We start from the raw sequence: 26545 nt of genomic DNA on the forward strand, positions 1-26545 counted from the left end.
TTTGTGGAAAAATTTGTGAACCGATTTTTATAAAATATATTTTAAAACAAAGTTCGATAATTTAAGCATACATGCGTGTTTAAAATTTTCCATTTGGTTCTCTCATTTAGATACGGTGAGCCAAAATTAACCGGCGCGATACTAAACACAACCCTAATCGGATTCGTGCCATAATTTCTTTAACGTTATTTCTCAAATATTTTTTTTTATAATAAAAGAAAAATGTAGGATACTACCTAATAAACCCAAAGTGAAATGAACAAATTTATTGTGAAACCCCATATTGTCAAATAAACTCTATTATCTGATTAGAGAATAATTTAGCAACTCTGCTTTTATAGAAAGCGGTAAACTCAGCTGAAAATAAAACATCTTTGGAACACGTCAGGTATTTCAGCCGCTGTCATTTTGCTCATAGATATCAGTTGGTATAAAAGTTGTGAAAGTTCTAGTATTTACTGGTGTAAACTTCCTTATTACGAGATTTTCAGTATTGAATATTTGAATAAAAAAATTAAAAGGTAACTTCAATAAAATTAATAAAATATTTTCTCGTTTTTTTAATTTTTGAATCCAACCTTACATGTTTTTATGTCCTGCCTGCTGTCAAAAAAATACTTATTGTAAATTATGGTAAATCAACGAGATAGTTAGCCAGCTGGTGAAAAACTTAAGAATACACAGAATTTTCCTACTGAGTATACGTAAGCACCGGCAAGAAGTCAATATGTTAACCGACACAAGTATCAAAAATGATACTGCAAACCGACAGCGGAGTACCACGTCATTAACATATATTTTACACTTATTTTTAACCGCCTGCCTGCTGGTATTGGCTAGCAGCCACATATCTGGCATCAATGCTGCGGCTGTAATGTCTGTTGATCTAGGAACAGAATGGATGAAAGTTGGCGTAGTCTCTGCCGGCGTACCAATGGAAATTGCGCTTAATAAAGAATCGAAACGTAAAACACCGGCGTTATTAGCATTTCGTGATGGTATACGTACATTTGGTGAAGATGGTATGACTGTCGGCATACGTGAACCCGCTGCAGCTTATGGCTATTTACTCGATTTGTTAGGGAAGACAATAGATAATCCAATTGTTGATTTGTACAGGTGGGTAAATTACGAAGTAAAGTAATTAAAAATTATGGATATTCTATTAGAAGTCTACAATGAATTATATTTTAAAATTTTTTATTTATAGGAAACGTTTCCCTTATTATGAAATTATAGGGGATCCCGAGCGCAACACAGTAATTTTTAGAAAAAGTGATTCAGAGCAGTTTTCTGTTGAAGAGTTAATTGCGCAAATACTTGTTAAAGCTAAGGAGTTCGCACAGGAATCCACATCTCAGATTATAACCGAATGCGTTCTTACGGTTCCCGGGTATTTTGGACAGGCAGAACGTGAAGCTTTCTTGACTGCTGCTGAATTGGCTAATCTAAAAGTTTTGCAACTGATCAATGACTATACTGCAGTGGCCCTTAACTATGGAGTATTTCACCGGGCAGAAATTAATGAGACTGCGCAATACTTTATTTTTTACGACATGGGGGCATACAAAACATCGGCAGCCGTGGTCAGTTATCAGTTAATGAAGGACAAATTAACAAAAGAAACGAATCCGGTTATACAGGTGTTAGGTGTGGGTTACGATCGCACTTTGGGTGGACTAGAGCTTCAACTTCGTCTTCGTGACTATTTAGCTGCTGAATTCAATGCCATGAAGAAAACAGAGACTGATGTAACAACTAGCCCACGTGCACTTGCCAAACTATTCAAAGAGGCGGGCCGTGTTAAGAATGTTCTTTCAGCGAATAATGATCATTTTGCTCAAATAGAGAATTTACTAGAAGATCTAGATTTTAAACTGCAAGTAACTCGTGAAAAGTTAGAGGAACTCGGTGCAGATTTATGGCCAAGAGTTGTGAAACCACTTGAACAAGCTCTCTCCGCCTCAGGACTTTCCTTGGATACTATTTCCCAAGTTATAATTTTTGGTGGTGGTACACGTGTACCTAAAGTTCAAGAAATCCTAAAGCAAGCCATTAAACAAGATTTGGGTAAGAGCTTAAATGCTGACGAGGCCGCAACTATGGGAGCAGTATACAAAGCAGCAGATTTAGCTACTGGATTCAAAGTAAAAAAATTCATTGTAAAGGACGCTGTTATATTCCCAATTCAAGTTACTTTCGAACGCGATCCTGGTGATGGCAGCGCAGTGCGCCAAGTAAAGCGTGTACTCTTTAGCCAAATGAACTCTTATCCGCAGAAAAAAGTTATTACTTTCAATAAGCATACAGAAGACTTCGACTTTAATGTTCATTATGGCGACTTAAGTCATTTATCTGCTCAAGAAATTTCCTATATTGGTTCATTGAACATATCTCGCGTGGAATTGGAAAAAGTGAAGGAACTGATTGAGAAACACCAAAATGATGTAATTGAATCTAAGGGTATTAAGGCTTACTTTACGTTAGATGATTCAGGCATATTTCATTGTGCTGGTGTGGAATATGTTTATGAAAAACAAAAGGAAGACGAAGGAACATTAGCTAAACTTGGCAGCACCATAAGCAAACTTTTCTCAAAAGATGATGCAAAAGACACAGAAAACAGTGAGGGCGAAGATGCTGAAAAGCTAGATCCTAAAGAATCTAAAGGTGAAACAGCTGAGAAGAAGAGTGAAAAAGATTCTCCAAGCGACAATAAAACTGAGGAAATTAAATTAGACAACGAAAAAGACAAAAGTGTTAAAAATGCCACTATTAAATTAGTTACGATTAAAGAGCCTGTGGAACATAAAATAACACAACTCGTCACCATCCCCCTAACAGGTGATTCATATGAAAAATCTGTAGCAAAATTGTCGTCAATAAATGCTGCTGAATCCATCCGCAACCGCTTAGAGTCGGCTTTGAATGCACTTGAATCACATGTAATTGAAATACAACAAAAATTAGACGAAGAAGAGTATGCTTCTTGTGCTTCGTCAGAAGAAAAAGAAAAAATTCTTGAATTGTGCTCGACAATATCCGATTGGCTTTATGAGGATCATGAAAATCCCACGCCGGAAATGTATGAGGAACGATTAAAAGAGTTAAAAAAACTTACAAATGTCTTCTTTTCACGTCATTGGGAGCACTCAGAACGTCCAGAAGCACTAAAGGCACTGGATAGTATGATTGATGGCGCAAAGAAATTTCTTGACAGTGCTAAAAATTTAACCAAAGAATCAAATCCTGAGAAAGATGTATTCACACAAGTCGAAATCGAAACACTCAGCAAAGTGATAGGCGAAACCAGTGACTGGAAGAAATCTGAAAACAAGGCTCAACAGCAACTACAACGCCATGATGAAGTTCGCTTGACAGTTAAAGACATTACCGATAAAATGTCACTACTTGACCGCGAGGTAAAATATATGGTTAACAAACTAAAAATCTGGAAGCCGAAAGTAAAGCCAACTAAAAAAACTAAAAAAGACAACAAAACTGAAACCTACGAGAAAAATGGTGAAGAGGAGAGTACGTCTGGTGCCAGTAATGAAGAACAAACAAAAGAGGAAGAACCTGAATCTGAATCTGAAAACACAGTCAATGAGAAAGTAGATCAGACCGAAGATAAGGAAGATAAGACAACAGAAAAACCGCCAAATGCGGAAGAACACACTCCGCGCTCCGATTTGTAAGAGTTTGAGAGCTGAACAGTATGTGATAGTTCATATATATAGAGACCAATTGCAGGTCTAATAATGCTAAGTGAATGACTGCATCAAACTCAACAACTTTTTAGTCTACAGCACTTTACAATTTATTATAAAGAAACAAAGTAAGCATTTTCCATTCCACCCCAAATCTGTTTAAAATGTCAAAATAGACGTATCTCTACAACTAAGCTAGATTGTTTACGTATTTCTAAAATGTATCTTAAATATCTTCTTAAACTCGCCTGTCACTACAGATAACATCAAAAGATAGTCATCTGTGCTATTTTATATGAAGAAAGTCTGTACACTATGAAACATAAAAAGCAAATTTAGTTTAATTTTTATATCCAATAGACACTGTACGTGCTATGTTTCTAAGTTATTATAAAATTATTGTTCAGAATGGGAGAAATATATGTAGAAATTTATGAATACTTTTAGACCATTTTGTAATTTGAATTACAATAATTTATTTTCAATTATATGTTTATAGCAACAAATTTAAAAATATGTTTACATACAAAACGATAAATCTGCAATTTTAATTGAACTGGAAGGTCTTAAAATATATAAATATTAAAAGTTCAATTTCATGCTTGGATTTGAAAAGCTTCCAGGTCAATAGTGGCGGATTGTATGTTCATTTATGGAGAACTTTTTCAATATATACTTACTACCGAATTTATTATGTATTTAATATTTTCAAAAACAAAATAGATTATATTTTTTTAATTAAAAACGGTCAACATTTGAAAAAATTTGGGCGGAATTTAAAAGTTTTTCGAGGTGGTAACCCTATCAGAAAGTTTAAAGATAATATATTAATTTAAAAATGAAATAAAGTTTCGTGATAATTAACACTTTAATTAAGACATGTTGATATAATTTTTAAGTCACCATTCTATTACATATAATGATATAAACTATTTATAATGGAATTGTCACAATTAATAAAACTGCAGTTGTTATTCTCTGCTTTACTTCTATGGAACATTGTTGAAAAAGTCATAAAATATCACCAATGAAAAAATAATTCATCAATGTTGCCGTATTACTATTGCAACGTGACTTTCCCAGGAGGTCAATCCATGGAAAAAGTTGCACCAAAAGCGACTTGTATACACCATGAAATTCATAAGACCTTTGGTATGAACGATTGCTCGAACACAAGAGTTTTGTTTCGAATTTTCAATTGGACCTTAAGCACCGCATAAAAACTAACAGAAATCTATGGTAGAGCTGTTGGGCAACTACATGGTTGGTCATAGTCATAGCCCTGCAAAATTTCTTTAATTATAACGAACAGTGCATCATATAACATATTGATCTAGTAAAAAAAGATTATATATTTAAAATTATTATAAAAAGATAATGTATTTCAAACATTTTTTTAGTAATAAGCTTTAAAATAAAATAAAAAACAAATGAAGTTTTTCTTTTAAAGAAGGGAAATAGTAATTCTTCAATATGGTAAGGCCGAAGTTGCGTCGCAGTTGTCGTCTTCGTATTCTCCTTTTGGTAATTTTTTGTCTTCCTTCTTTCACTTTGCTTCTTATATTTGTTGGCGAAAGTGATTTTTCGGTTTGGTTAATTTTCACAGATTTGTGAATCTTATGTGCTCTTATAAATAGAAACTTTGTTTGCGTGTGTGGATAATTAACTATGAAAAGCTTTTTCAGAAAAATATGTTAATTTAATTTTAATAGAACTTCGAATTTCAATTGGTGAAGAAATATAGAAATAAAAGATATATAAAAAGTGTATGAACAATGGAAATAGRATCCCGTACGTGAGAGATAGATGTTGGGAGTCTGGTTAAGAGACATCGTAAGCGGTATTGCAGTGTGAAGGGATTGGTAGACCAATGTGGCCAATTCCAAGTTGATGCTCAGTAATTTCCTTCGATTCACTTCGATTTCTTCATTGCAATTTTCCCCTATTGTCACAATGTACATTTCATGTCGTCGTTTATCGTTTCTTATACTTTCGTACTCTAGTGGTCGATTTTGAGTTCTTGTTTTATTAAATTCGCTTTATACAATTTTATGGCCAGAAAAAGTCAAATGTGCTTGTATTATCCAAATTACTAAATGGAACTATAAGCGAATATAAAATTATTTTAGAAAAATAGGAAAATTTATAATTTACGAAAAGTGTGAAATATTTGTAAATTTTAGTGTTTTTATGTGATTAAAATAAAAAAAATAGAAAAAAATACATTTAAAAGTGAAATCCGCCCCAATTTTACCTGAAACAACGATTTCAAACGACTCTTACTGCGCAGTCGACAGAGATACAAGCGCTAAGGTTGACGCTGACGTTGCTTGTGACGACAGTTACGGTTTTGGTGAAAAAGTGCAGTGTACCTGAATGCCCTTTACACCCGTATTTTCAGTGGATCCCGCTGCTGCGTTCCTTCTTGCTTGAATTTGGCAACAGATTTATGCTTTCGTTTCGTCGGCGCAAATCGAATCGTCAAAGGTACACTGCGTAATACTCGAGAAGCGAAAATACACGAGCTTCGCAGCATCAGTAGTCAGTGCGTTTACAATTTATAAGAAAATATAAACCAAACATTATATTTATAAATACCAATTAAAAGCTATGAAAGAAAAGCAAACTAAGTGTCTATAGTTTCAGCATCAGCTGAAATATCATCATCTAGATTCAAGACAACACCAATAAACAGTAGACGAAGAGTTTTAGCGGAAAGGAGTGTCTCTGGCACCCCCCTTAGTGGTGTATTTCAAAGTCTATAGTTGGTATATCCAACTGAATTGCACAACACGAGGTAAACGTGCACACTCTGACGCTGACAGTTTCGAGATGGCTTGTTTGAACACATTAAAATTGGAAATAAAAACACTGGAAAAAATATTTAACAAAAACCACGAGCGCTTTCAGATACTGAATTCCAGTGTCGACGAATTGACATGTCGCTTCATTGGCAAAAATGGCAAGCGATATGATATTCACGCAAATATTACGGTAAGTAGTATAGTATATTTGTACTATATATATATGCATATAGTTGCTGCTAACTTGTTTTTTTTTATTTAGATAGTATTTGCATTTAAAGTTCAATACAACTATTTAATATGCGTGTTTTCCGATTTATAACACCTCGCTAGCTCGGTCCGACACATTTGTTTATAAATGAAATAGTGCAAAAATATTTTTAATTCCATATTTAACTTTCGTTGAAATCCTTTTATTCATACAATAAGAAAATGTTTACAAACAAGCAAAAAATTAATGCTACTATATTTTGTAATCGAATAAAAATAAGTGAAAAAAAAATTATAATTTCAATACTAGAGCTATTTTTTTGAAGCGCGTCCGACCGCTTACGCAAAAGGTTTTAGACTAAAACAAACTTGAAATACCCCGGTATTGCACCGACCAGGGTTCTTTCCGCCAACGCCAAAAGGTGTTTTAAGCTAAAAAAAAACTTGTCGCACCCCAGTGGTAGGTAATAAAAAGATTTGTTCCAATAGACAACTGCAAAAATCCTTTTTTCTTTTTTGTGTAAAATATATTTTCTTTATTTGTTTTAGTTCATTTACAAAAATTGATTATTTGAGACTGCAACCCTTTAGACGTTTTTAATTTAAGTTTAATATAAAACTATTTTTGCACTATACATAAAATATAAAGTGTCAGTGGACATAAAAATTCAAAATAAACTGAAAAATACGTACTTCAAATAGTGGTAGTTATCCCGCGGCTATAACTATATATATTTTTGATCTTGAGAATCTCCTCTATCCGATCATACTCATTTTATTCCCGAAATCCCGTGATTATAGATACTAAAGTTTTCCCCCTTCAATTGATGACTCTGGGAATCAACCTGCCCATGACCATAGAGGTACTTGTGGCGTTGTGAAAATTGAACAGCCCAAGACCTATTGCAAATGTGTGTTGAAGTGTGAATGGAACTACTTTATTAAAAAATTTATTCTATTTTCACTTTTATGACGGCCTGGAATAAGATTTTGGAACATCTAAAAATATAACCCCTTTTGATCATTGCAATAACAAGTTATGGCATCAACATCTTGGAATGTTGGAGCTTGAATTATTGGAAATTGATTTATTTTATTTACATTATTATTAATTCAGTTTGAGCTCATATTACATACATATATTAGACTAAAGAGAATTTTCGTATTTCATCGATTTAAAAAAACTTTGCAGACGAAATAGTTAAAATACGTCATTTTATATTTAAACCAAAAAATCCAAATTTTAAACACAATGTTTATTTATTTAATTTTCAACCAAATTTTTAAATTTTCTAGTAAGCAAATATACATTTTTTATAATCTCACCTTTTATTTAAAACTGAATTGTTTAAATAGACTAGTTCCCGAGATATTTCATTTTTAGTAGGAGTTTGTGGCGGAAACATGCAAAAACTTACAAAGGCCATTCAATTAATTTTTAATCTTCACGGGTAAAAGTTAATATAAGAAGTGCTATTTGATTGTAATATACTATATTATTCTGTATTGCGTCAACCCTTTTTTCTGTCGGAGTGTTACCCTATTGAAAAATGTTGAATATTGAAAACATAAATACTGGGTTTACAATGTTGTCAAGACATTGAGGTTTAGGAATGGGAGTCCCACTGAAGGAGAAAGGAATGAGCTTTATTAAGGATAAGCTCACGGAAGTTTGGTGAAGAAGCTATTAAAGTAGCAATAGAGACACCTTGATCTTAGCTACCGTGCATTACATATTAGTTCTAGTCTAAGCAGACAGTTCGAGAAATTGTAAGGTTAAAGAGGTTCATAGGATGGAGTTTTCCGCTTTGCTATCATTAGCATGGAAATATCTCGCAGGAAGAGTGCTCTTTCTCCATGCGATTTTTCTCGACTGTCCCGTCATTGCGAAATCAAAGTTATATACCTCAGGTCAAAAAAACACAAACATCTAGGTGTACCAGACGGAATTCAAATTAAAATCTTACCAGGTTAGTAATGGGTTTAAGGTGTTTGTTCCTTAGGGAGTTTTTCTATGTGACACCAGAATATAAAAAATTAGTCTAATTACACAGAACGAAGCGCTGAACTAAATCAGAATGACATTTCATTTCCTTCACAGGATATCAATCAATACCTTACTTACTTAATTTCACTGAATGGCCTTCTAAAAGTTAAACCCATACCAATTACAGAATAAAAAGTCGAGCTACCTTTATAAAAAATTGCTTACATTATCTGTGCAGTAACATAGCCTCAGTTTTTGTGATTGGCTCTCCATTGTTGTTTTTTTTTTACAACGAGCATTCTCTTTATTTCTGAAAAATGAAAATGTCACAGAGGGCCAAATTTAGAGAATACAATGGATGCAGAAAAAAATTGAAGTCCAATTTAAGAAGTTTTGATAGTGTATTCATTGATTAGTGACATTAGAAACAGCACTTTATTCTTCTTCAAATATAGCCGTTTTTTAGCAATTGTCCTTCAAGAGCTACAATAATGCTGCATTTTCCCTTTAGAAGAAAGTCGATGAATATTATATCAAGTCCCAAAACATTGATTCCATAACTTGTCCAACCGACTTTTTTGTCTTTCCACGCTTTGGGGTCGATTCGTCATGCGCAGTCCACTCACTGACTGAGAATTATTCATTTACAATATACATATTTTCAATACGTTCTTTTAATATCTTTAGAGTCGAAGCTCCCTCGAACAACTTCACTTTACGCGCATCTGAACTTATTTTGGGGACTTTTTGATGTTTTTGTCGGTAGAAGCTTCCCGGATTTTATCCGGGCAAGGACTGTTTTTTCGGCGATCTAACCCCGTTTGGATCGGTGAGTATTAATTTTATTAATTTTGTCCACTGCCTTCATCGGCTGGTTGTTGTTGTTGTAGCGGCAGAAAACTGGCGAGTTGACAGTCCTTGGTCGGATAAAATCCGAGTCCGTTCCGGTTACGTAGACCCAACTGTCGTGGGTTGTCATTTCGCTTCGGTGGTCATTTCGCTTCGTTCAAATTTAGCAAACCACTTTTCAACGATTGATTCCCTGGTGCAGAGTTCAAAAAATGTTAATAAACGCAAACCTTGCTTTAACAGTATTTTTTCCAAAATAGCAATGCATACTAAATTCCTTTTAACCCATTTTTTGGATTTTAATATAAGTAGCTTCATCTAAAATGCTACATCTCATAAACTAATAGTTTGATAGGTGCCAATTTGTACACGGATTCTTCAAAGGTAGGGACTGACTAAAAATCATATGGATTTAATATTAGTAGTACCATCTACAGTCATGGACAGAGGAATAATACACTTTCAAAATAAGTTTTCAAATTTATTAAATAAATAAATCTTAAAAATTTTTTCACTTTAGTGTATGGCTTGAATTCCACAACTTATAACGGCAAGCGTATGCCGTTATCATGCTTACTTTTTTGTTGTTACTCCTATCACTCGGAAATAACGAAATTTGATTGAACAATGAAATAGCACACTTTTAATTATTTGTACAAATATTCATTATTAATTAGCAATCGTGCAAAAAATACGCTGTTTTAACTATATGTGACCTGGTCTACGAAAAGGGAGCTAACGTGCGAAAACTAGTTTATGCCTTTTTGGATTCTATCACGTGAAAAAGCATCTCATCTTCCATCCGGATCAACTAAGATTTTTTGACACCTAAGCCCCCTTTCCGTAGACCAGGTCACATATATATAAAAAAAAAATTAACATATTTTAAAAGTGGGCAGAAATGTCGATTGTACTCTGAAAAAATATTTGAACACAAAAAAAAAACGCAAAAATTCAACTAAGATTGCTGATACTATTAGTTGTTTGAATAAAATTATATGCAACGCAATAATTTTTGTTAACCCTTTCGATTCGAACGGGCCGTACATATGTATGAATGTGTCCCGGTGTATTTTCAAAGATACCTAGCGTAGAAAATAAGTGGTTAAATTAGTCCCATTTCGTAGCTTATAGTATTCTTAACGATATTTGTTTGCATTCATGATATTTTAAATAGTAAACACGTGTTCATTTGCCAAAACAGAGCAAATGGTTGGATGCGTATTTTATAATTTGCAGTCTTTACTGTTTCTAAAGCTGAAACCTTAATAAATAGTTGTGCCTGTGTTCTTGACATATTATGAAGTTGCTGGGTACTCATATTTTATCGTATTTTTGTAATTTTTGGTAAGTATAAGTTTGTGTTCCATCAGTATTTTTTTTTTGCCTAAAAATGTCTCAGTCAGGATCCCGCGCACACATTTATTGACAACATTTTAAATCAATTAATAATTTTGTAACTTTTGTACAGACTAACAATGTCAATGACTTTTCGAGCGTTAGTAGTGATGAATATTTATAAGCCTACAGATCGTGAGGAGTCTACTACTGAAAGCAGTGATGCTGAGCACATTGATCATCAAGACGAGGATGTAGATATACATAACTTACGCGAAATAAATTCTGCACACATTTTTCAGAATACCTCAATTATTTGGTCTGCACCCACCCACTGTGACTTTTGTTCCAAGAAAAACTTTGAGCAGCCTTCGAATTCCAAATAAACTATTCTATACTGAAGGCATGTTGGAGTGCCTGAAATCTCGATTTTGATGTTGAAGGATGGAAAGTGCATACCAGAGTTTTTTATAGACTTATTATGACGTCTGTTGGAAATTCTTGGGTAATTATTTCTTAACTGGGACGAAGACAAACCCCACTCATTGATTTTATGATCGTTTTGGCTGAGAACATGATTGAAGAGGAAAAGAAGAAGGCATCTGTTCGTCGCAGTTATATATTTGTTAGAAAAAGAAAAATAGTCGCTGGGCAAATTCGCAATCGGAGGCGTTGTGCTAGCTGCGCAGAACACAAAAAGGAGAGGCGTGCAAAAACAATTTGCGAAGAATGTTAGAAACCTTGGAAACCCGCCAGCAAAGGGGAATCTTATCGYCCGATAACTCTCCTCTCCCCAGTAGTGAAGACACTTGAGGCATTGCTACTGCCGACTATCACTCACCACCTGAGCCTAGCCAGCCACCAGCATGGACTCCGTAAAATGCACAGTACCACCACAGCACTTAGCGTCATAAACGCTCAGATAATTCGTGGCTTCAACTAGAAACCACCCTGTGAGAGAACGATCCTCGTAGCGTTGGACTTGCCAAAAGCTTTTGACTTAGTCAACCACACAACGCTACTGCAGGACATCGAAAAAACTACGCTCCCTCCAGGACTAAAGGGGTGGACCATGAATTATCTGAACGCTCGTCAGTCATCCGTACTATTTCGAGGTGAAACATCTAAACTGAGAAGAATTAAACAGGGGGTTCYGCAGGGTGGTGTCCTCTCCCCGCTACTGTTTAACTTCTACATCTCGAAACTCCCGCAACCACCAAAGGGGGTTTCCATAACCTCGTACGCCGATGACTGTACGATAATGACGTCGGGCAATGGAATTGATGGCATGTGTTCGAAGGTAAACAACTACCTCTCCGACCTTTCTCGATTCCTCACTGCACGAAACCTCACACTTTCCCCCACCAAATCCACAGCAACCATATTCACGAACTGGACGAAGTAGTATAGACTTCAGCTTAATAATTCGATGGCGTCAAAATTCCGACTGTCAATAACCCTAAGATTTTAGGCGTAACCTTCGATAGTCTATGCTCCTTCTCTCCTCATACGACCGCGATTATCGCCAAAGTACAGAGTCGCAACAAGATCCTTAAGTCGCTAGCCGGCAGCACATGGGGAAAAGACAAAGAAACGTTGTTGGCAACTTACAAAGCAATCGGCCTTAGAGATGTTTCCGAAGGAATCACCCTTGCAGCCATCTGCTTGGAGCGAAACCGCCTCCCAGGAGCATCAAAAGGTCCTTACTCGTATGTCCTGCATGCAACGAGTCCTCACATGATACTGGCCACCTCTTTGCATGCCCTACAAACCCTCCTCTCTTTGGTCTGACTCCGTCGAAACTGCACGTTTCCTGGGCCTCCCGTTAGATGATCTCGACGACAACGCAAAAGATTAGGGGATTAGATAATCGTAAAAACAATACTAACAACAATGTCAGAATCCTCGCTGCAGGAATTGTTTTGCACCTTATCATAAATAAATACTAATTTTCAAACATTTTTCATTTCAAATTTATTTTATTTTACTTGTGTTTATCGAAAATGTGTATTGTATTACAAATAAAACTAGTTTTCATATAAAAACCAGTTATATGTCCCATTCAAAAATACTGTCGGGACATATTTGTCCCAACCCGGGAGGTCCGCCTCTGATGCATTGAACCCCTTTTTTTTAGCGGAAAATACGTTTTTACTATGCCTGTTATCTAGATTGATTATGCGAAACATGTTTTATTTACTTCAACGACTTTTCGGATCGAAAGGGTTAAAAGTGATCCAAATTTGATCAAAAATAAAAAAAAAAACCGCAAAACTACTGGAGGTGAAACAACGGAATTTAATTATAGAGCCATCATCAGGCAAAGCAAGGCTGATTCTTTTAAATCATCCCGAGAGATTATGGCGAAAATAAACAACGAATTTGAGCTTAACGTATCCAGTAGACTTGTACGAAGACGTCTAAATGATGGTTAGTTGTATGGACGAATGAGTAAAAAAAAATACACACCTGTCCAAAAAAACAAAATAAAACATAAGAGCACGGCTGGACGTTCCTAAAAACATTTAGAAAAAAGCGTCAAATTTTTTTAAAAGGGTTCTGTCGGGCAATGAATTTAAGGTGAACCGTATCGGATGGGATTGAAAGTCATTTGTCCATCGTCCCAGGTACCAAGCGTAAAACTCCAGATACACTACAAAATTGTTAAGCATGGCGGAGCGTTTTCCTGTTACGGTGTTTGTTCATTGGTAAGGATAGATGGCAGAATGGACCAATTTGCATACTTAAATTTGGAAGCGATGCCAGTGAATTGGATTTTTATGCACGACAATGATCCAAAGCACGAAGCTTAAAGTGTGAAGGCTACCGACCTACCGTGCTATTTCTGTGTCCAGACCTAAACACGCAATTAATTAAAAACAATTAATCGAACATCTGTAGTCAAGTAGTTAAGTATATAAGAAGTAAAGCACGCATGAACACTAAGAATAAAATATTTGCAAGGAACCCTCTGCGTTCATGCGTTGTATTCGTCTTTATGTATTTATATTCATACATAGGCAAATCTATCTATATTAATGTATGTATATATATATATATTTTTTTTTTATTCATATTTGTATATATTATATACTGTCTCCAGTTTGATCCAAATTAAAAAAAAGATGATAGTTTATAAATATGTATGTATATTATAATTTCCGTAAAATACCAAATGGAAAATTATTTTGTCAATGTCAATTAATTATACATAGCAATCATATTCAAACCTTTGTGCCTCAAGTACAATCCCGACAATACAATTTTTGGCTTAATTTGTAAATAATATTTTCGCTGTATTTTTAAGTCATAGCTACAGCAACTAGTTGCCGGATCTCTCAGTATGGATATATGGATAGTTTCATATACATACATACATATATGTACATATGTATGCATGCATGTACATATTTATTATGAGATGGAATTATAATAAAACGTCCCACTAAACATTATTTTACCCGTTAATTTCTTGGATTTGTCCTATAGACTTCATTGTTCTATCTTTCTGCTACACGGCTGTGTCTGTTGCTAACGCTCCTTGACATTGCACCTTTTTCGTTAGTTGTATGATATCTATGCGCAGCACATTCAGTCTGACCCGAAACCTCAATCTCTCACTGCTTCACTGGTTACAGACTTTTGTAGGCTGCTTTTTATTGTTTTTAATTTTTGCGACTTCTATAACAATGCAGGCCTTTACGCATCGATTTACACATAAGCAACAAAAGGTGACATTGTCTACATTTTAGGTTATCCTTTACATGTCCCTGATGCTAACTGTAAATCGTACCAGCATTTTTAAATATATATATGTACATACATATTTATATCCAAACGTACATAATCTTCCAACTTACTCTATTTACCCCTTCCTTGTAGGCCTTTATGGATTGTTTCAATGCATGTGTGCTACGTTCTTTTTGTGGGTGTTATTTACATGTTGTTTCTCTTAGTATGGTGTTTTTCGCTCGTCTTTTACAGTTAATATTCTCGCCAGATGTGTTGCGTTATTTTTTTTTCGCTGCTTCTTACAGCCTTTATTGTTGTAGTGGCTTTTGTTTTTGTGTTGAGGCGTTTAATAAATTATGATTCGTTGCACTTTCTGCCTCGGTCCAGTTCAATGCTCCAATAAAAGGTTAAATTACTTTGCAGGTTTTTTACTTTTGTTTTTCCCTTGGTCTGGTCTGGTTTTGTGTGTGCCCTCATTCCTGCCCCAAAATGCAAAGCACCATGTTCCATCTGAATTTTTAGTATATACTTAGCCTCGTTTATAAATTTGAACTATAGTTTTTGAACATAATTGCATAATTTAATACTTTTATACATTCTCGTATACGAAGTATAAGTGTGGTGCTTTTTAATTTTTACACCCTCAACAGGGTATATTAAGTTTGTCACGAAGTTTGTAACACCCAGAAGGAAGCGTCGACGACCCAACAAAGTATATACATATATAAATGATCAGTATATCGAGCTGAGTCGATTTAGCCATGTTTGTATATATACGAACTAGTCCCTCAGTTTTCAAGATATCGTTTTGAAATTTTGCAGACGTCATTTTCTCTTCAAGAAGCTTCTCATTTGTCGGAACTGTCGATATCGGACCACCTTAACATATTGCTGCCATACAAACTGAACGATTGGAATCAAATGCTTGTATGGAAAACTTTCACATTTGACAAGATATATTCACGAAATTTGGTATATATTATTTTCTAAGGCAACAATGTAATCTGTGAAGAAATTGTTCAGATCGGTTAACTATAGCATATAGCTGCCATACAAACTGAACGATCGGAATCAAGTTCTTGTATAGACAACTTTCACATTTGACAAGATATTTTCATGAAATTTGGTATATATTGTTTTCTAAGGCAACAATGTCATCTACGAAGAAATTGTTCAGATCGGTTAACTAAAGCATATAGCTGCCATACAAACTGAACGATCGGAATCAAGTTCTTCTAAAGACAACTTTCACATTTGACAGGATATTTTCACGAAATTTGGTATATATTATTTTCTAATTCAACAATGTAATCTACGAAGAAATTGTTCAGATCGGTTAATTATAGCATATAGCTGCCATACAAACTGAACGATCGGAATCAAGTTCTTGTATGGACAACTTTCACATTTGACAAGATATATTCGCGAAATTTGGTATATATTATTTTCTAAGAYARCAATGTAATCTCCAAAAAAATTGTTCAGAACGGATTACTAAGCATATAATAATATAATATGTAGCTTCCATACAAACTGAACACACAGTAACTAACAGAAATGCGCCTGTGAAGGGTATTTAGCTTCGGTGCAACCGAAGTTAACGTGTTTTCTTGTTTTATATCTGGAATTTTGTAATTTAAGGACAACGTTTAAGGACAGTCTGAAGTAGCACCTGTTGGCAAGAGATATCCTGCGTTGGATTTCCAGGCTGACATTGTTGGTGGTGTTTACACTGGCTCCCAAATATACGAAACTATCGGAAATCTCGGAGAGGTCCTTCCCGATTCTGACAGAGCTTTTGGTGTTGCTCAACGTCAGTTTACACAGCCGTATTAGTTTTGCGGGGATACCAAATTCAGACATCGCGGCAGCTCGTTTTTGTGCTGTCGAAAGAAGCTTTGAAATCGACGAAGAGGTAGTGTGTGTCGAATATCTGGTCCGTTGTTGATTTTCCAGGTCTAAAACCACACTAATAAGGACCGATTAGTTTGTTGACGGTGGGCTTTAATCTTTCACATAATACGCTTGATACAACCTTATACGCGATGTTAAGGGGGCTTATCCAACGGCGCACGGCGCAGATTGTGAGAGGGCACTTGTGAGAGTTTGAATAGCTCGGTCGGTAATCCATCGGCTCCCTTTGCTTTGTTGTTCTTCAGACGGGTAATTGCTATTCGTACTTCTTCATGGTCGGGCAATCTTCAGCGATTGGGCGTTGTGCGTTCACTGCCATTCAGCAGGCTGGAGAAGTGTTCCCTCCATAATTAAAGTATGCTGCGGGCAACGGTCACTAGATCACTTTTGGGGGTTCTACAAGAGTATGCCCCGCTCTTTAAACCTTCAGTTAGACGCCGCATCTTTTCGTAGAATTTTCGAGCATTACCCCTGTCGACCAGCTTATCAAGCTCTTCATACTCACGTTTTTCGGCCTCTTTCTTTTTCTGTCTTCAAATGCGTTTCGCTTCCCTCTTCAACTCTCGGTATTTATCCCATCTCTGCAACACGGTACTCCTCGTCGTACCAGCTGTTCCTTTGCATTTTCCGAAATCCAATGGTTTCGGATGCAGCTGTAGTACGTAAGGAGTTTGAAATGCCCTCCCACAGTTCYCTTATACCGAGTTGTTGACGAGTGCCAGAGAGCAGGAATGCCAGTCGGGTAGAAAATCGTTCGGCTGTCTGTTGCGATTGCAGCTTCTCGACGCCGAACCTTCCTTGTGTTAGTTGGCGTGCTTTTTTTGCTGCACAGAGACGGGTGCGAATCTTGGCTGCAGCAAGATAGTGGTCCGAGTCGATGTTAGGACCTCGGAGCGCACGCACATCTAAAACACTGGAGTCGTGTCTTCCGTCTATCACAACATGACCGATCTGGTTGGTGGTTTTTCGATCCGGAGGCAGCCAGGTAACTTGATGTGTTTTCTTATGCTGGAATCTAGTACTACATATAACCATATTTCGAGACCCGGCGAGTCGATCAGCCTCAACGCATTTGGGGATGTTTCCTCGTGGATGCAGAATTTACCGACCGTCTTGCCAAAGATACCTTCTTTGCCCAAACTGCCGTTAAAGTCGCCAAGCATGATTTTGACATCGTGACGGGGGCATATTTTCGTGCCCCGAGCGCTCATAATAGGTATCTTTGGTCACACGTCCTTCTCTTCCGTCGGGGCGTGAGCGCAAATCAGCAATATGTTGAAAAACCCCGCTTTGATGCCGATTGTGGCTAGACATTCATTCACCGGAATGAATGATAGTACTCGGCGACGGAGTCTCTCTCCCACCACGAATCCCACACCAAACTTGCGCCCCTCTATAAGGCCACTGTAGCAAATGCCACTAGGACCTATTGTCTCAGTCCTTGTCGCGACAACGATTATCACCGACGGCCTTTTCCAACATTCTGAATTGGCACCAGAAAATTGATTCCGCACACAAAATTTAGTGTAACTTCTTGGTTGAATAATATCAATCTTGTCATGTCATGACTTTCTGTACTTCAGAAAGACAAGCTTAAACTAATAATTATTTTGATGTGACATTTGGCACATAGTTACTGACAGTCATACCAACCTAGAAGATAAATATTTCGAAAAATGGGTTTTCGCACGATTTACAATTTTTACTTCAAACCATGAGTGAATAGTGTCCAGCTGCTTTGTGTATTAAGGGGTTAGGGGTAGTCAGAGGCACGAAAAAATTAAAATTTTCAGTTTTTTTTGCATTAAAGTCACGAAAATTTCAAAAAAAAAAATTAAATTTCCAAAGTTATAGTTGTTTGTGTTGACCTAGTTCCAAAAACCGGTACTTGGGGTGGCAACTATAACTACTTGGAGATTCATCTAAAATCAGTCGAATAAAAAAAAATTAGTTTTATAAATAGATAAACTCGGGCCTGAACGAAGGAGTTTTTTTTTTCAAAAATTAACAAAATGGCGGCCTCAGAAATTTTTTAATATCTTTTGGGAAAAAATCAGCACTTCATTGGTCTTAAAAAATTTTACCTTTTGAAAAAAAAAATCCTTCGATCAGGCCTTAGTTTATTATGTATTTTAAAAGCTGTATAAATTTCATTAAAATCTGCTGAGCGGTTTTCGAGTTACAGTTGTCACCAATTCAAAAAACATAGTTTTGAGAAAAACGCGTTTAAAGTTTCACACTAGCGCTTTGAAGTGCCCGATCTCTCCCTTTATTATTTGTCGAATAACTCAAAAACTAATTATCGGATCAACACGAAATTTTCAGAAAATATTTTTAAGATATTACATTTAACGATAAACGAAGAATTTTGCTTTATGTATGAAAGTGCATGTATATGTATATTTCGTTATGAAAATAAGTATTTAAGGAAGGAATGGTTTTCTTTTAAGCTACGATATTTAAAGAAACGGCCTTTGGCGATGTCGTGAGCATACTCCGATTTGGTGAAGCCTTCTACTTTACACATTTTCCAAAAAAATTTTAAACTGTATGTAATTATAAATTTCCTTCAATGATAAAAACATGTAAAACTTACCAAATAGTAACGCATTAAAGTGTTTAACTTTGTTCATTTTTAATTAATCTTCTCATATGCATTTTCGAGTATATTCTTTTTTTTTTTATTCAGAGCTTAAACGCAAAATTAAACAAAATATTTAATTAAAATAGCAGGCCACTTAAACACAACCAACTTTCTGCAAATTTTCTTCTGCTTGACGATTTGACGAAATAATGGAAATAATTACTTATAAATTTTATTTCATCAACTTGTATTTGTTGTTTCCATATTGTTTTGTAAGTACATGAACTTCTTGATGGTAAATATGAACACTGTAGAATTTAACTGCATAGCTTACTTATATGCATTACCAAGTATCGAAGAATTCTAAATAGAATTTTCTTCGAAGCATTTTTCAAAGGTAAATGTAAGCGATGAACCATTTTAACGTTGGGAATTTATATGGACCCGACGGAAATGCCACAGTGCGTCGTAGGGAATTGGAGCGTAAAGTATTCTCCCTATTTAATGGAGTGGGGGGCTATAACCGAGTTTGGTGTTGGGTAGCTTATTATTCCAAAAATATCTGTGAATTCCGAAAAATACATTGGAATTTTTAGACAAGGCGTTTTGCCAACTATTGAACAGCTGTCCGAACATACAGTAAAAGTTTATTTTCTGGACGATTCAGCCCTTTTCCACAGAACCACAACGATAACTAAAGCATAAAAATATTGAAATACATTTTTCAGTAATTCATTACAAACACTTACAGGTAACAAAACAAAAAGAGTTCTATAGAATTGAGTCTCTCACGTGGCCAGAAAACAGTCCAGACTCAATCCAATTGACAACTTCTGGCATTATATGGCAAAAGGATAAAAGAAAAGCGTCCCAAAAGTCTAAAAGAAATGGAAAAAATTATTGAAGCTGTGTGAAATGAAGAAATTAACAAAAATTATCTTAAATATTTGTTTGAACCCATGCCTAAACGAATAGCCGAGGTTATTAGTAGGAGGGAGGGGGGTTCTCCAAAAAATAAGAAAATTGTTGTCCAAAAAATGTTATTTTGATTTATTATGCATTCTATTGCTAAATAAAGATCATTTAAAACATAAAATATGTAAGTAAATACCTTGTTCAAAATTTAGATTATTGTCCATAACAAATTTTTAGTCTGGGGTTTGTTATGTGTGTGTATTTACATTTTTCACTGAAACAAGTTTTAAACTATATATTTTGTTATATATGTTATGTTTTTTTGTTTATATAAAAATGCGTGGAACATGAACTAAATAAAAGTGTCTGACTCTCAAAGAAAAATGTTTAACTTAGGACAATATGTATCTTGAGCTATTGAGCTTCTTTTCGCCGAGTGTACATATGTATGTATATGCTAAATCGACTCAGCTCGTCACGCTGACCATTTATACATATTTATTTTCTTGACCTCACAATTTGCGAATGAATCGTACAATTATAATTTTTTCTCAACCGCATGAGATACCTTGCAAACCAGCATTGATTGCCCAAGTCACAAGTTAAAATACAAAATTTTAATTTGGGACAGGCAATGGAGTTTTGAAATTTTGTGCAAAAGTAAAATAATTAATTCCCCATTTATGTAAATATTTCAAAAATCACTGCCGCTATCTCAGACGTTGAATTTGATGAAAGTCGATTTATAGCCACGCCCTTTGTCCAAATTACTGTTATTATTGCTATACTATACACAGTATGTTTACTGCGCTTCATCAGGATAGCACACTTCGAAACTAATAAAGCTACAATTCTAAAATTATTAGCGATTATTAATGAATAATTTTAATACCAAATAAAATAACAATTAGCACACCCAACTCTTTATTTATACGAAATAAGTGAAAAAACAGTGTAAAAAAGAGGCGTTTCCTTCAGTAAAATGGGAGATACGTTCCATGTAATCTGAAAACTATGTATGATGAAATAAAGAACTATATTTACTTCGAAATACCGTGTAAAAAATGTTGAAATCTATAAAATTTCAGATATGCATACAAATTGTATGTTCATATGGCATTTTATTGAGCATTACAACTTAAAATGCATAATTCATACAGGTGAAAAATTGGTAGAGCAAGCAAAAAACGAAACGAGAAATCTGTTAATTCAGAATTAAAAACAGAAAAGTTAGAATAGAAATAAGGAAAAAATATTTACATAGCTACATAATTATTCGTCGCTACTTGATAACAAGCGCAATTGTTTGCGGCGAACTGGACTAAAGTCGATATCATTTCTGGAGATATCCATTTCAGCAATGTAAATATCATGCGACAAAATCTGTAGGTAATATCGAATAAGTGGATTTCCCAGTTACTACTATGAATGTCCATTTCAATAATGGTGCAATGGTACAAAGTGTGGTAAATACAAACATAATTACAAGACAGTGGTTTTGAAACCGTACTAAATTTTTTTTTTTTCAACCGTGTTACTTCTAATCCGTGTCAAAAGAAACCATGTAAAAAAAGAGTTGAGTGTACTTTATCTTTTTACCATATTTTTAATAGTAGCATTACAATAAAAGGTTTAAAGTTAGGTTACATTTCATAGCACATTTTATAATTTGTATTAGCTAATTTAAACTTCTGTATATTATTTAATAATGAGCAATCCCGCCTTGCTAAGAATGATTTACCCGATTGGGTAGCGATTCGTACAATTTTCAATATAATTTATAATTCCTCTTTAGTGAAATACTGCAGGTCAGACTCCACACAGCACTTCTATTCCATTGATGCGTAAGGTACCCACTTCATTAAATCGCCTTCTGTTATTCAATCCTATTCATAAATATCCGGACAGTGCGAATTTTGCAGTTCGCACATACCTTATTAGAAGATGGCTCCAAATATGCTCACACCGCACGTATGACTATGTAGTCGTTACAGCTTATGTTCCTCCTTCCGCAGATCTTAGAAATAATAATCGACCCTTCCAAAATTTGTTTGTTGTTCTGAAAATACAACATAGTTTCAATCAGACTTTAAGGCCATATGCAAAATGTAATCATGCTTATTTTCGGTAGTTTTTTGTTGAAAAAATGTTTCAAATATGCAGCATTCGTTAGCACTCTTACTCATAGTAGATAAGCTCACTTCAACACCCATATTTGCGCGGATTTTGGCTTTCGATTCATGCTTTTCTCAAAGTTCTTGCTTTTTTTTCATGAAATATGAAAAAATTAGAAAACAAAAAAATATGTTCCATAACTGTATGTATGTTGAAAAGAGCGGATTTTTCGATAAGAGCGCTACAAAATTTTTTTTTTAATAAAACAAGCGGTTTCAGATATCAATAAACTTCTTTATTCCTGTAAAAATACATTCATACGTACTAAATAAGCCCCAGTCGTGCGATTTGTCGCCGTTAGACTATTTCCTCTGGCGCTACATCAATTGTATGACCTTTGTACGAATATCGAACGTGAAATTGCAGCAGTATCGGCTGATTTATGCTTGAAAACCGTCAAAAATTGGGTTCTGGCAAGCGTACCCGTGGTGGCCATGCAAAAGAAATCGAGTTCCATACATAATGGAATCGAATGCACTTTCACAGAAACAAAGAATTTCATTGATATCCTAAACCGTATTTGAGTTATAAAAAAAAAAGAAATGCTGTAGCGCTCTTATTGAAAAACCCTATATTTATTGCAAATCATAATGCACAATACATAAAAAATAGGCTATTACACATGTATCAATATTTTATAAAATACAAATTGAATACAGCTCAAAACAGTACAGTGCGAAAAATTCACCTTCTTTTCACACACATTTCAGATTCGGAGTTGGTACTTAAATTTATGGTGTGAATATTGATAATAACATCACATAACTTCACACACTGGAGATATTTTTATTATGCTATCACAATGACTTTTACTTTTCGCTTACCTAATTAATATATAATTTTTAATGATTTATATCCTCTTTTTGCTTATTTTCAGGAAACGTATCCATCCTCGCCGCCCGTTTGGTTTGCAGAGAGTGAAGAGACGAGCGTAACAAATGCCGTACAAATACTTAGCAATACGAATGGACGTGATAATCATGTTATAAATCAGGTGAGTGAACTTTGTAGCGAATTTACACCGACCACCACTATCGCCTAGTTAAACATCATGGTCACAGCTGTACCACCGGCAAAGCAAATGATTTTATATACACAAACATATAAATATGCTTGTATGTAGTGTGTAGAATATAGAGTAGAGTCCATTAGTAATAGTCTAACAGCAAAATCAACATTATTGCGTTGGTGTTTAATCTACTTTTTCTTATTTAATTCGTGCGTTTGTTTGTTTGTTTTATCAGTTTGGTGTACTCGTCGCTTGACGCTTTTGTAATGAATTTATGCACCTGTTGTTTACCCTTGTTTCTTGGTTCGTCCGTAGGTTGGCATATTACTACGTGAACTGTGCCGCCTGCACAATGTCCCACTGCCACCCGATATCGATAACCTCACAATACCGTTTCAATTGCCACCCCCAAGTGCGTCACCATTGCATCAGCAGCCGGCAGCGCAGCATCAGATCGAGGACATCGATTCGGATCAAGATGATGTAGAAGATCTTATATGCGAAAGCGAACAGGAGAGTGAGGGCGACGAGGATCTACCATTGGAAATGGACGACGGACGCAGCGCGAATAAAGTTGAGGTAATTTTACACAAATACAATAAAATATTTACATGAATGCACTTTACTGACTTTTTTGTTGGGCAGAAGGATGAAATGGAAGTGGAACATCTGGCCACATTAGAAAGACTACGACAAAGTCAAAGACAAGACTATTTAAAGGTGAGTTGAATTTATATGTATCAGTATAAGTATATACACATGTATTTCTATACATTATATACATATATACATTTTGTTCCGAAGTAAATAGGACTTTTTGAATGTAGCGCCGCCTGGTGGCGCCATCTATATGTCTATTGGTGTGTTAGAATCTGCTATCTTTATCGATTGTCCAGTGAGAGTTTAATGACATTTCATCGTTTGAAAGTGAAGTTATTGCGTTTTAAGTGTCAGTATGTTTGTGTTATCGGTGTGAAAATGAGCTTCGAACAAAGAGCCAACATTAAATTTAGTTTTAAAATTGGTAAAACTTTTACCGAAACGTTTCAATTAATGAAACAAGTTTATGGCGATCATCGCGTAGCAGAGTGCACGAGTGGTTTCAACGTTTCCAATGTGATCGTGAGGACATAAATGACGATTAGCATGTGGCCCAAACAAAATCCATGGTCAACGGAAATTCCATCGAAACTGTGCGTGAATTCATCAAAAATCAGCCGAAATCATCATTGAAATTCATGGAAATGGTATTGAAAATCTCCAAAACATCGATTTATCGCATTTTGACCGAACATTTGGGCTAAAGAAAGGTGTGTGTACGGTTTGTTCCGCACAAATTGACTAATGACCAAAAATTGCTCAGAAACCAACATTCTGATCGACACTTGTGACCGATTATGTTACCAAAAATCACATTTTATTAACCACTCCCCATATTCACCTGATATGGCACCGTGCGACTTCTTCCTTTTCGGAAAATTTTATTTGTCCATGAAAGGAAAGCGTTATGCTGACACAGAGGCCATTCAAAAGGCTTGCATCGACATACTGGCGGCCATACCGGCCAACCAGCTAAAACACCCGTTCGACATGCTTTTGGACCGTGCAAAAAGCTGTATTGAAGCAGAAGGAGACTATTTTGTGTAAAATAACTTGATTGATCGAAAAAACTATATTTTTTTTAAGTCCTATTTACTTTGCAACATACCTTGTATGTACTTTGTATCTTTAGCAAATCAGCAAATACGAGGATGTCTGCTAACGAATAACATATAATTGACTATGCTAAAAGTGACTATAAAAGAGATTGAGAATATTTGTAGAATAGCTGAGTAGCTTCGCCATATCCCAACGTCTGAATATAAATCAGTCTCCTCCCTTTACTGAAATCGTTTTCTTTTTATCGGTAGTACCTACTATGCATTAAAACAATAAGTTTATAATATTTTTATAACCAGTGCATTATAATTTTCTACAAAGCTGATTCATTTTGCCAATAAGAACGTTTAGCTATTATATGATATTAGACTTTGTCTAACCCAATTCTATTTTATTATATTATCAAAAATAATAACAGTTATGTTGTTTTCTAGTGAGTAATATACAGCAATTGAATTTTATTTTATGGTCTAATGTTACCTTTACAATTTATCCATAATGTGATGAAACAGGATCGTTTTGATTTCATAGACCAAGCTGTTTTAAAAACGGACTTTCTTTTTATGACTTTTATTAGCTTCACCTGTTATATATGTACATGTTTAAGACAGACTCATTTGGACTCGATTTTGACCCACTTTAAATGAACAGATTCAATATAATCTTATAAAGAATACCGGAATTAAACATTTTCCTTACACAATCTTTGTATGAGAGCAAATGAGACAATCGCACCGTATTAATAAATATAGTTTTAGAAATCCCTAAAAAGTACACTTTTACAAAATATCTAACAAAAATAAAAAGCCCCGTCGGCCTATTAACATTTCAAAATTATCGTGAGCAAATTCACAGAAATCCACCAGTATAAACTTCTACTCTACATTTATTTTTTTTAAATGGACAATGATTACGATGAAAATTATCAGAATCAACCAAATCAATTACCACATACAGTCGTGTTATTGTTTTTTTTTTTCCAAAACACGAAAACGATAAAAACTTGTTTACTGGATGGACAAAATGGAATATGAAATACCCAACAGTAGAGCAAAGCAACTTTATTGAAAACTAGAGGTTTAGCCTACAAGGATTTCTTTATTGGCCGTTAAAGCCATTAAAGTTAATGATTGTTCCGGTGAAACTTGGATACGTTTTGTGTTGGTAGTAGAAAATTTCTTAGGTATAGGGGAGTTACCACTAAATTCTTGTGCAAAATATGCTATCAAACTTTAAGGCTGTAAGAGCAAATATGAGTATCAGATAGGGTAATCTCGGATCATTTATGGAAGTTATACTGAGGAACAGAGATAGTGGTTCCACCAAGATTTAAAAGTTAGTGGCTTAAAAGCTATAAAAAATTACTGCTGGTTCTTAAAAAGAGAGGCAGAATAACATAAAAGCCGTTTAATTAATTATCCAAAACAAAAGTGTCATTAGTGTTCATATATGTATGTTATTTTGTTTCGTGTTTTTCAATGTTTAATAAATATTTAAACTAATCTACCGAAAACTACGTTTTTATACTCTCGCAACAAAGTTGCTAAAGAGAGTATTATAGTTTTGTTCACACGGTTGTTTGTAAGTCCTAAAACTAAAAGAGTCAGATATAGGGTTATATATACCAAAGTGATCAGGGTGACGAGTAGAGTTGAAATC

At 35.0% G+C, this 26545-nt stretch overlaps 2 protein-coding genes and 1 long non-coding RNA gene across 7 annotated transcripts in view; 2 read left to right on the forward strand and 1 right to left on the reverse strand.

Moving 5' to 3' along the window:
• Positions 1-354: 354 nt before the first annotated feature.
• On the forward strand, positions 355-4430 carry LOC108969544 (hypoxia up-regulated protein 1). The gene is made up of 3 exons (XM_018934329.1): positions 355-521; positions 651-1119; positions 1211-4430. Exons 2-3 carry the CDS (start codon positions 728-730, stop codon positions 3696-3698), a joined length of 2880 nt encoding a protein of 959 aa, XP_018789874.1. The 5' UTR covers positions 355-521; positions 651-727; the 3' UTR covers positions 3699-4430.
• Positions 4431-5253: 823 nt separating this feature from the next.
• The window catches only part of LOC108969539 (ubiquitin-conjugating enzyme E2 Q2), a 23954-nt gene continuing 2662 nt past the window's right edge, over positions 5254-26545 (forward strand). Inside the window, exons 1-5 of one of the 5 annotated variants that reach the window (XM_018934322.1) lie at positions 5256-6255; positions 6351-6704; positions 23096-23212; positions 23543-23806; positions 23873-23947. In XM_018934322.1, the coding sequence (XP_018789867.1) occupies positions 6543-6704; positions 23096-23212; positions 23543-23806; positions 23873-23947 (618 nt within the window). In that variant the 5' untranslated portion in view covers positions 5256-6255; positions 6351-6542. Of the gene's footprint in view, positions 6705-23095; positions 23213-23542; positions 23807-23872; positions 23948-26545 lie in introns of all 5 variants that reach the window. The other 4 variants (XM_018934323.1, XM_018934325.1, XM_018934324.1 and 1 more) reach the window with 4 other exon arrangements.
• Positions 21627-23129, reverse strand: LOC108969541. The gene is made up of 2 exons (XR_001993397.1): positions 23043-23129; positions 21627-22102 (listed from the first exon to the last, which is right to left on the reverse strand). It is a non-coding gene; the product is annotated as an uncharacterized LOC108969541 (long non-coding RNA).

Source organism: Bactrocera latifrons, unplaced genomic scaffold, assembly GCF_001853355.1.
Source record: "Bactrocera latifrons isolate USDA-ARS-PBARC rearing strain unplaced genomic scaffold, ASM185335v1 scaffold_256, whole genome shotgun sequence".
NCBI classification, from domain to species: Eukaryota; Metazoa; Arthropoda; class Insecta; order Diptera; family Tephritidae; genus Bactrocera; species Bactrocera latifrons.